General features: G+C 40.8%; 1 protein-coding gene across 1 annotated transcript in view; it reads left to right on the top strand.

Annotated features, from left to right (window-relative positions):
* Window positions 1-11484, top strand: part of grid2 (glutamate receptor, ionotropic, delta 2) — an 829420-nt gene that overhangs the window by 732864 nt on the left and 85072 nt on the right. The window contains exon 11 of the mRNA XM_048611693.1: window positions 3610-3805. Coding sequence (XP_048467650.1) covers window positions 3610-3805 — 196 coding nt within the window. The remainder of the gene's footprint in view (window positions 1-3609; window positions 3806-11484) is intronic.

An 11484-nucleotide genomic window follows, 5' to 3' on the forward strand; every position in this document is an offset into this window, starting at 1 on the left:
TAAAAAACTGCCTCACATACCTCCTTTAAACTTTCCCACTCTCACCTTAAACCCATGAGTCCTAGTATTTGGTATTTCCACCCTGGAAAAAAGACTCCAACTATACACCCTGTCCATGTCTCTCATAATTTTATATACATCTATCAGGTCACCCCTCAGCTTCCAAAGCTCTAGTGAAACAATCCTAGTTTATTCAACCTCTCCTTATAGCTGATACACTCTAATTCAGGCAACATCCTGGTAAACCTCTTTTGCATCCTCTTCAAAGCTTCCACATGCTGAGTTATCTTGTTCAACCACTACAGTCCTCAGGCTGTAGACAGACCCACAGTGCTGTAGGGAGGGATGTTGCCCCAGAGTCAGTGAATCGACAAGAAAATAGCTCCAATTCGGGATGGTGTATGGCTTGGTGGGGAACTTGCAGGTGGTAAAAATAAAAGCAGAAAATGCAGGAGAGACTCAGCTGGCCTTGCAGCATCTGTGGAGAGAGAAAAACAGAGTCAATATTTGTGTGACATTTCAAGTAAAATGACACCTCATTGGATTGAAAGTGTGGCATTCCCTTGTGTTGACTCCATACATTTGCGTTGAATTTCATCGCTGCAGGCCAAGGATATAGAGGTCAGTGAGAGAACAACAGAGACAATCAAATTATGAGGTGACCAGAAACTCAGGATCATGCTTGCAGACTGAATGCAGATTATTCCCAAAGTGGTGACCCACTCTGCAATCCATCTTCCCAGGGTCATGCACGTTAAATTACGAGCAACAAATCAAGTCCCCTAAATTGAAAGAAGCACAGGGACCAGCAAAACACTGAAATGAAATCACTTTAAGAAATATTTGTACTGAGCAAATTGAAGTCAAGGAAATAAAAATTGGTGAAGATAGAAGCTAAAAATATTCCATCAAGATTTTTATAAAAATTCATTATTAAAAAGGTTTGGCCTAAAAATTCTGCTACCTCATCAGTTAGCACCATTTCATTAATATCAGATTAATTTTACAGGCCAGTTCCGTTCTTCATTAAGTTTGTTCATGTACATTGCCATTAAAAAATAACAGTCTTGCCTTATTGAAAACTGCTGTAAATTTAAAAGGGTTTCTAACAATAGTGTGAGAGGAGGCAAGTTCAAATTCTCATTGAATTAATGATTGTTGCTTCAGGAAGTGGGATAGAGATGAGCATAGAATTGAACACAGATTTGGACATATGTTGGGACACTAGAAGAATGACATGACCTCATTGAAATTCATATGCTTCTTTAGGGGGCTTGGCAGGATAAATGCTGAGAGGATGCTTCCCCTCATGGGAGAGTCTGGGACCAGAGGGCATAGTATCAGATTAAAGGGGCACCAATTTAAGACTAAGATGAGGAGGAATTTCTCCTCTCAGAGGATTGTGAGTCTTTGAAACTCATTGCCACAGAGACCTGTGGGGGCAGAATCCTTGTGGATACTTATGAGATTGATAGATTCTTGATCAGTTGGGCAATCAAAGATTATGGGGAAATGCTGGAGAGTGGACGTGAGGAATGTTGGATCAAACATGATCCTTTTGAATGGCAGAGCAGGCATGAGCAGCTGAATAGTTTACTGCTTTTCTTATTTCTTAATGTCCTATGCTTTGATAATTATTAATGATCGGTAAATAAGTCAAATGAAATCAATGAGTTTATATTTTTCCTGTCCTGGTGAAGGGTCCTAACTCAAAACATCGACTTTCCTGCTCCTCTGATGCTGCCTGACCTATTGTGTTCTTTCAACTCCACGCTGTATTGACTCTGACTTCCAGTAACTGCAGTTCTTGCTATCTCCTTATATTTTTCCATCTTCTTTCTTTGGTTTACTTCGTATACCAACCAAGAAGGCAAGCAGCTTGCTTTAAAATGTTGACCAATGCCCCTCATTAGGACAACAACAACACTTGCATTTATATTGTACCTTTTACAAAACAAAAAGCATTTCCCAGTGCATTATCAAAGAGACTTAGGCACACAGCAACATAAAGAAATGTTAAGACAGGCTTGGTCCAAGGTTTTAAGAAGCAACTAAAGTGAGGAGAGGTAAATGTTCAGAGAAGCTTAAGGAGGGAATTCCAGAGCTTAAGGCCCAGACAGCTGAAGGCACAGCCATTCATGGTGGAGCGATGAAAATTGAAGACAGTAAAGACAAGACTTAAATGAACAGAAAAATCTCAGAGAGTTTGCAGAAGTTGCTGGAAAAGCTCAGCAGGTCAGGCAGCATCTGTGAAGGAAAATCAGAGTTAATGTTTCGGGTCTGGTGTCTCTTCCTCTGATTTTTCTTCACGGATGCTGGCAGACCTACTGAGCTTTTCCAGAAGCTTCTGGTTTTGTTCCCAATTTATTGGTTTTTATCTCAGAGAGTTATTGCGATAGAAGTCATTACACTTATCGCTATGACAGGTCAAGGTCATTGAAGGGCTTGAAAAGAAAAGGTTGATAGTTTTAACGTTGAGGTATTTTTGGACTGGGAGCCAATGTAGGTGAATAGGACTAGAAATGAGTTGCGGGATAAGCAACAATGTTTTGCATGAGCTCAGGATAACATTTCTGCCTGGTGATAGCCAGCAGGAGCATTTTGTGGTAAGTGAGACCAGGGGTAGCAAATGTCTGGATGTGGGATTCATCAATGGATCAGTCACCTGTGTAAGCAGAAGGGAGCACTTCGAGTTGTTTGCATCCTTTTTATAGTTCCTCCTTCCTTGCAGTGTTATATTTATTCCCTCGTTGTATGGTCTTTTATTGATTCGCTTGACTCCTGTTCGATGGGTTCTGTGGTGGCTGACAAGTCCAATGTGTGATCTGCAGATTCAGTCACATGGTGGGGGTGTGATGGGGGGAAAGGTTCTTCTTGAAGGATCAGGTCATCGAGCTGTTTGGAGGTTTGTTCACGCACTCTATCGACTCATCTTCCGCTCTGCATATTCCCAACAAAATCTCTCAATGTGATTCCTTTTTCCCCAAATGAGCCTTCTCTATTTTGGTCTGTCACAAGACGGGGACTCCAAAGAATCAACAGGTATATTTGACCGCTTCAGGAATGCTTTGAGACATCCCTAAAGCATCTCTGCTTCTGCCTGGGAGTCTCCCACCATCACCACTTTCTAAGTAGACTAAGTTCACAGCAGCCATGAGCAGGAAGGGTTTAAACAGCTATGGGCCAAATGCTAGCAAATAAGACTAGATTAATTTAGGATATCTGGTCAGCCTGGACGGGGTGGACTGAAGGGTCTGTTTCAATGCTGTACATCACTATGACTCTATATTACTGTGAAATTGTGAAAGTACTATAATCCAAAAGCTGGTCTTACTTCCACCCCATTGACATTGTGCCTCGCAAACCCTACTATCCGTGCTGCATTGACGACTAAAAGTTGTAGTCATAGGTTCCCTATCAAATAGTCCAAAGATCAGTAAACTGTTTCATAGATCAGTTGCAAACCTACTGTGCCTTACAGCTATCTTTCAGTTAAAAGTAAGAGTTTTTGGACACGGGTAATCCACACTTAACCTTAGGCTGAGCCATTAGGATTTATTTTTTGAATGGTGCAGTGTTTATTTATCCTGTCATTTCTCTCAACTCAAGGTCGCTGCAAGATCTTTCCAAGCAAACAGACATTCCCTACGGCACAGTGATGGAGTCAGCGGTGTATGAGCATGTTCGTGTGAAAGGAATGAACCCGTTTGAGAGGGATAACATGTACGCCCAAATGTGGAGGATGATCAACAGAGGTAACGGCACAGAAACCTCGGTGAAGGATTCCCAGGAAGGCATTCGAAGGGTACGGTGCATTTCTTTCATGTCTTTCCACCAGCTGAATATTATTCTCCTAAGTATTAGATTGTTGTCGCTGGCTAATGGTTATGTGTGGGAGACTGCAAATTGCAAACAGGATTCTAAATACACGGAGTTTGAATTTCGCCCTGAGCAGTGATTTCAATATTTTTATTGCCCGTTTTGTTCCATAATGAAACAGATAATGTTTTCCATCGAATGTAGTCGCACGTACAACATCACTGTATCAGCTGAAAGGGAAAGTGGGCAGCCGTGATTTAGCCTTCCAGCAATGATAATAGAACTAAAGTGGTCGCTTAGCACTTTTCCTGCTCTGTGTACCTTATCTTCCTCCTGGGATAGCTGCAACATTTTATCCTAATTCTAAGACTCACAAGCCAGTCAGGCCATCAAGTCTGCTCTGCCATTTGACGAGATCATGGTCAATCTGATAATCCTCAATTCCACTTTCTTGCCCATTCCCCATAAACCTTGATTCCCTTACAGATTAAAAATCTGTCTCAGCCTCAGATTTGTGTGGTGCAACTCACTGGAGATGCAAGAAAGATCTACCAGAACAATGAATGAACTGAGACAGTGTACCAATCAGGAATAAGTGAACAAAATGTAATTCTTTTCTCTTGAAGAGATGCCTGCGTTGTGATCCAAGATGGCCATTTAAGATAATAAAGTAAAAATCGAAAGAACTGTGGATGCTGTAAATCAGGAAACAAAACAGAAATTGCTGGAAAAGCTCAGCAGTCCTGGCAGCATCTGTGAAGGAAAAAACAGAGTTAACATTTCAGGTCCGGTGACCCTGAGGAAGGGTTAACTCTGAAACATTAATTCTGTTTTTTTCCTTCACAGTTGCTGCCAGACTTGCTGAGATTTTCCAGCAATTTCTGTTTTGTTTCCTAAGATAATAAAGCGTTTGTTTGGATAGAGACCAATAAAATGTTTTCACCTACTTGCAAGCTGAAAATGAGAATGAGGACTGGAACTAGGGCTATTATTTAATGATCAGAGAAAGTAGAATTCACTGCTACAGATGGTAGTGTAGGTGAATAGCATAGATGCATTGCAAGTGAAGTTCAATAACACACACAAGGGAACAAAGAATGGCAGAATACGTTGATAGATTCAGATGAAGAGGGGTGGAAAAAGGCTCATATGAAACTTAAGATCAACATAGATCTGTTGGGGCAAGTGACTTATTTGTGAGCTTTAAGTACAATTGTGCCCCTAACAAACTCTACGTCCCTCATTTAAAGAATGTCTTTACTGGACTGTCACTGATTTTTAACAACAATTTAGTAAAATCCCATCTGTTTATTTGTGCCTACATTTATCTATTATGCTTTTCTCATTGTGATTTCTTACAAGCTTCAAGAAAGTCCTCCCTTAACACAATTTGCTTGATAATTTTAGTGCGTTGGAATACTTTGAACTAAGGGATAGATTTTAGGATCAAGGGGGAAGAAGTGGTTTGCTGACATGAATTTGTAGCTTTAGAAACAATTACTTCAACTTTATATCGAGCAGGATTCAGCTCTAACTGTTTCATATGGATTGCAAAGGCAACTGAGGGATAAAATTCACTGGGGACTCTCCCAGTCAGCTACAGTAAGTTTGGCAGAAGATTGGTGGAAACTCAAATTACAGTCAAATGAGATGAGAAGATCGTTCTACAACAGGTATTGAGTCAAATAGACCATACACTTTGGAGTTTAAAAGAATGAGCACTGATCTCAATGAAATGTGTGCAATCCATATAAGGCTTGACATGTTAGGAGCTAAGGCGTTGTTTCCCCTGCCTGAGAGAGTATAAAACTAGAGGTCATAACCTCAGGCAGCGGATACACTATTTACGACTGAGATAAGGAAGCATTTCTTCATTCAGATTGTTTTGAATCTCTAGAATTATCTACCTAGAAGGCTGTGGATGCTCAGTTTGTTGGTGCATTCAAGATTAAGTTCGATAGATTTACACAAGGAGCATCAAGGATTATAGGGCCAGGGCAACAGAAAAATTGGGAATTTTAAATATGGTGCACAGTAGAATTTTAAATTATCTTGGAGGTGGAAGATAGAAGCCAGTATCTTGGTGTTTCCAAAGAATGAATTAAGAGTTTCAGAGTCTTAGGATTTCTGCCAGTCCAGTATCATTTTGTTACTTCAGTTATTACTTCACTTCTGCTTAATACAGGGAGATTTTAAGTTAACACATCTGTGATATTACCAACTTTGTCCTCTGTCGTTAAGTACATTGTACTATTAAAAGTGAATGATGCGCAACACATCATTAAATAACAGGCATGACTGACGATACATAATTTATGATGCTGCTCATTCAATAAGGCCAAGAGCTATATTATTTTGTATGTATATTTTATGCATTTGTGCTTGACTTATGTTGTATCACAGGGCTGATTCCTTTGAACTACCAGTAAGGAAGATTTTAATAAACTGCGGAGGTGGCTGGAATATGTTAAGAGGGATGCCAGTGCCAATTGTTGATGCCAATTCACTAATATAAAGGAGTTTTTTTACAATATGCTTTGAGATTAATTTTACGCAGCTCACCACTTGCACCAAAGCAAACATTAAATTCAATTGGACTCTGCACACAATGCCCAGAACTCTCTGGGTCAAATGTCACTGTAATCACAATGTGACATGCCTTTATCATAGAACTCCTACAGTGTGGAAACAGGCCCTTTGATCCAACAAGTCCACACTGACCCACAGAACATCTCACCCAGACCCAACCAACCTAATCTACACATTGCTGAACACTACAGGCAATTTAGCATGGCCAATCCACCTAACCTGCACATCTTTGGACTGTGGGAGGAAACCCGAGCACCTGGAGGAAACCCACGCAGACACGGGGAGAATATGCAAACTCCACACAGACAGTTACCAGAGGATAGAATCGAACCCGGGTCCCTGGCACTGTGAGGCAGCAGTGCTAACCACTGAGCCACTGTGCTGCCCTTTTCACCTTCCTTGACCTTCCTGCCTGCTCGGTTGGTCTATTGTCCTCCACCATCCATCTCCCTATGCTGGGCCTGGACTGACTCTGACCTGCCCAAAAGGGTTAGTATATCACCTTCAAAGGCTAATTCTCCCACCTTTCGAATGTCACCTCAGGTATGACTAGAAATGTCTTCCTTGTGTTGTCAGCTGCTCCAGGTAACATTATTCATAGGTCTGGGAATTGTTTTTCTCAGGCATGCAATCATCTACCTGTCTTCCACAAATCTGCCCACCTCAATCAGTCTTACTGTGAGCTAAAAACAAGTTCACTCAATATTGGCAAGACTAAGGACATTTTGCTCAATGCCACTAAAAGAACTCTGAATGTTGGTTCCTGTCACCATTCTTGTACCTGGTTGACTCCTCAAGCTACATTTGAAGATATCACCCTTAATGTCTTGTTTGGTTCTACACACCAGCCATTGACTAGAGCATCTATGTCTTCACTTGTAACTACAGCCACTGAAAGCATTCATCATCATTTGTTACTTCTGGATTTCACTGTCACTAAGTGCTTCTTGCTGCCATCTTGTGTTCTGCCCTTCTTAAATTGAAACTCACCCAAAACTGTAAGCCCAAAATAGCTATCTTCTACCATATTCCTCTCCACATCAGACGTGTCTTTACTAAATCCCAATGCTGATCATCCTGCAATGAATCCATTTCAACAGTCTCCCCTGTAGACTCCTCTCCCCCACCCCCCAACAACGGCCTTGCACCGTCCTTTATTGAGCAGCCTTTCACAGGCCCTGAAGCTGCATCATGTACCCTCCAGACTTTTGACTGAACATCTACATTGCCTCCACTCCACTGTGATTGGAATAGCTCTCAGTCCACAGTTGGAGCACTTGTCAGTGGCCCCTCTTCTTGTCACCTCTCCTTACTTATAAAAGCTTCCCATCTGTTCAGCTAGCCCCTTTAAATCTTCTTCCACTAGTGGTTGCTTTCCTCTGTATGAAGGGTACTTGAGACGTTTTATGTAGTTAAAGGCGCAATTAAAGTTGAAGCTGTCACATTTTTTAGAGACTAGACAGTTGTAATCATGTAGAAATCACATGTGATCAGCTGATAAACATGTAGATGTTGCATCTCTTCCAATTTTGTCCCTGAAGGCATGACATAAAGTTTTGTAGTTTCCTTCCCCTGGCATCTCCCCCAAGTGGCTTATTCAAGTATGAATTTAGCTGTCAAATATGTTTACTATAAAAGGTCATTAAGAGTCATACCGATCCTATCCTCACCTCAAGCAGATTCTCTGGGAATTAGCTTTCCAATTCACAGCTTTACAGATCAGGGGCTCACGAGGTGCAGTGGTCAGAGCACTCATTGGAATTCTTGACAGTCAATTCATTTTTACGCTTTACTGGTGATGGATTTGGAATGATCCAGTCGAAGAACAAGCAGTTTACATTCATTGCAAAAAAGTCATTTTTGGGGCAAGTTGCCTACCATTGGGAACCCAAGAGATGACACAGACCATGCTGAAGACATGCCAAAGGAGGAATATCTGAGTCAGTAAGTAGGGTCCTGAAGTAGAGATCTGTGTGTACATGATGTGTGAAGTACAGTCATAACTGTTCTTCTTGTCTTTGAAAGAGCTCACCCTCCTATAAATCTTACAGTACTATTAACATTCCAAATGGCATCCCATCTTGACAACTTCAGTGGGGGAAGAGTAATTGTGACCAAACCATTTGTTGTCTTCTTGAGTTAGACCATAAGTCTATATGACACAGGAGCAGAAGTAAGTAATCGAGTCTGTTCCAACATTTTATGGGACGATCTCTTCAACCACAACTTCACTTTCCTGCCCTTCCCCCTTCACACTTGATTAAAAATCTGTCCGTGTCAGCCTTGAAGAAATGTAGTGACCCAATCTCTACAACCCTTTGATCTAAAGAGTTCCACTGATTCACTGAATTCTCTACCTGAATGTAGCACCATGGTGATTATTCACAGCAAAGTGGCATAATTTTTGCTTCATGTAGGATGAGAAGGCACATCCTAAGTCTACCTCAATCAGAATGTGGATCGAAAACTGTGTTGTTAGTATGAGACTAATCCTGCCAACCATCTTTCCAACTCTGACCAACACCCAAACCAGCTAAAACAGATAAATGTAATAACTGTACAGCAAAGCGAAAATATAATTTCTTTCTGCAATTGTATCTGGGGGCATTATTGAACTGGACTTTTGACATGACACCATAATAGTTACTGCTCAACTTTGCGACAAACGGCCCTTTAGGTAAGAAAAGAAGCAATCTTTTCTTGAATGGATAGAAATTTCGTGTAATCTTTTTGATTGCTGGGTCATTTTGGAGCATTAAATGCTCTGCCGCACTGCCATTTCTTAACGTGATCAAGTTCTCCAATACTGGTGCATTTATTGTCTTGCGTTCCAAAGTTTTTCACAAGATTGTAGCTTGCGTGGCTTAGCCAGGATTCCCTGGTTGCGTGAAGTCTGCATAGCAAAGTTTTCATGTTATGAGGAGAGTTTCAACAAGAAACCTTTGATGAAATCACATTACTTGCAACAGAGGAAGAGTCCCTTTGGGGTTAAGCATTACTAAGTTCCTAGGTTGAGGTGCAGTTTGTAAGTGTCTATACCATGTATGTGTAATTAAAAATAAGTCACACCCAATAACTTCTGTGTGACTATCACATAATTCAGATATACTATAACTAGCTATTGAGTACTATGTAATAAACCTTAATCAAGATTAACGCAATATTCTGATGGAGGCATTCTGTGACCATTCTTCCCCACATGGTATCAGTTACTTAGACTAACATTAATGAGAAGGTTTGGTGGCAGTGAATCTACCTAGATGGCTGTAGTGAGTATGACCACAACATAAACCATGCTCATCGAAGAGTAGATTTTACCATATATTATCAATCCTCCAGGATTTAGGAGTCGCCGTGATTGTCCACGATAGAAGAGACTGGCATATACGTTCTGCAAAGGTATCAGATTGATGAAAAAGACAGCAGTGTTAGCTGACAGTTAAGTGAACAGATGATGTGCTGTTGTTTCCTGATTTGGTTGTAGCCACACCCCAGATCTGTCTGTTTAAACAATGCGCTTAATTTCCATGCACTCCCACATTTCACCTGGGACATATGCCAGTTATGGCCCAATTAGTAAACTAAATTAGATAAGGAAAGCCTCATGTAAGACCCTCTCCAGATATCTTTCCATCGGTGAGAAACTCACTGTGTGTAAATTCACCACCCACCGAGGATGTAATTACAGTGTAATCGCATAATAGAAATTCTGAGTCCAAATGCCCTCATAACAGGAACAAAATGAGCAAAGGGGACATTTAATAAAGCTTCCAAGTCTCCTGTATATTGCCCACACATGCAGCTCAACCTCCGCAAAAGCTTTTTTAAATGCACACTTTTCATACAAAATACCTCGTCATTTCAATCACTTTCTTTTGTGAGAAAAATCCCACTATTAGTTTTGTCTGCCATCACAGGGGTCTGAAACAGAGTTAAAAATGAATTTCCAAGTGAGCTAAATGTATTTGCAGATTCCATTGAGAGGACTGTGAGGTCGTAGATGGGAAAGGGTTTGTTTGCATTCAAACATTTCTGCATCTTGAGAATTTAATGTCACAATCCATTTGATCTCACCCTGCTACTCTCCAAAGTCAAGTGATTTTATTTTTCTTACCTTTGACAAATGAAGTTAATATTAGCTGGATTAAGGTCACATTCTTATTTTAATTTTTGCCTGCTGTTTTATAGGAAGATTCATAGGCTGATGCAGCTCCTGCAGGAGGAGGCTATTCAGCCCATCATGTCTGTGTTAGCTCTTTGAAAGAGCTATCCAGTGGTCTCACAGCACTGCCTTTGGCTGAAAACAATTAATCGTCCAGTATATATCTGATTTGTTTTTTTAATGATTCGTGTTGAGGCTGACACTGTCACCCTTTCAAGTAGAGTATTTCAGATTAACAACTCACAGCACTAACAAAAAAATTAAGCTGAATCATTTTCAGTCCATTCCAATTCCATTCACATTTTATTCTTGCTAATATGACTCTTACTTCTTTGTTAATTCAAGACATCAAGCAAACGTGGAAATAGAGGATCAAGCAATAGTTAATGCACAGTTATCAACAGGACTTACGGGGCAAAGTGTAATTAGCCTGCAGTATCAGCCAAGTAAAATCATGCAAAAGATAGTTTTATCTCTGTGCTTTTTGCTTCGAGCAGTGTGACAGTTACAACTCCCTCTTCCCACAGTCTGTGCAGCTGTAACTAACTAAATGACTTCTTCAAAACCATACTCACTCAGTAGTATTTCCATATTATCTAGTTTGCAAATTATGTTCTTCTCTTTTCCCACGTGTGTGTTGAAACCATTGGTCTTATTGATCACCGTCTGTAGCTGCTTGGGGGGGAAGATAGGCCCCTCAGGGCACTGACATTCTGTAAGACATGGTCATCTCACTGTTGTTGCTTCTTTCCTTGTATCTTGTTTCAGCTTCCAAGCCATCCAATCAAAGTCCGAGACAACAAGGTGCAGGGCTGGATGAACACAGCAGGCCAAGCAGCATCATAGGAGCAGAGAGGCTGACGTTTCGGGCCTAGACCCTTCATCAGAAAAGGGTCTAGGCCCGAAACATCAGC

Source organism: Rhincodon typus, chromosome 1 (assembly GCF_021869965.1).
Source record: "Rhincodon typus isolate 14 chromosome 1, sRhiTyp1.1, whole genome shotgun sequence".
Classification (NCBI taxonomy): Eukaryota; Metazoa; Chordata; class Chondrichthyes; order Orectolobiformes; family Rhincodontidae; genus Rhincodon; species Rhincodon typus.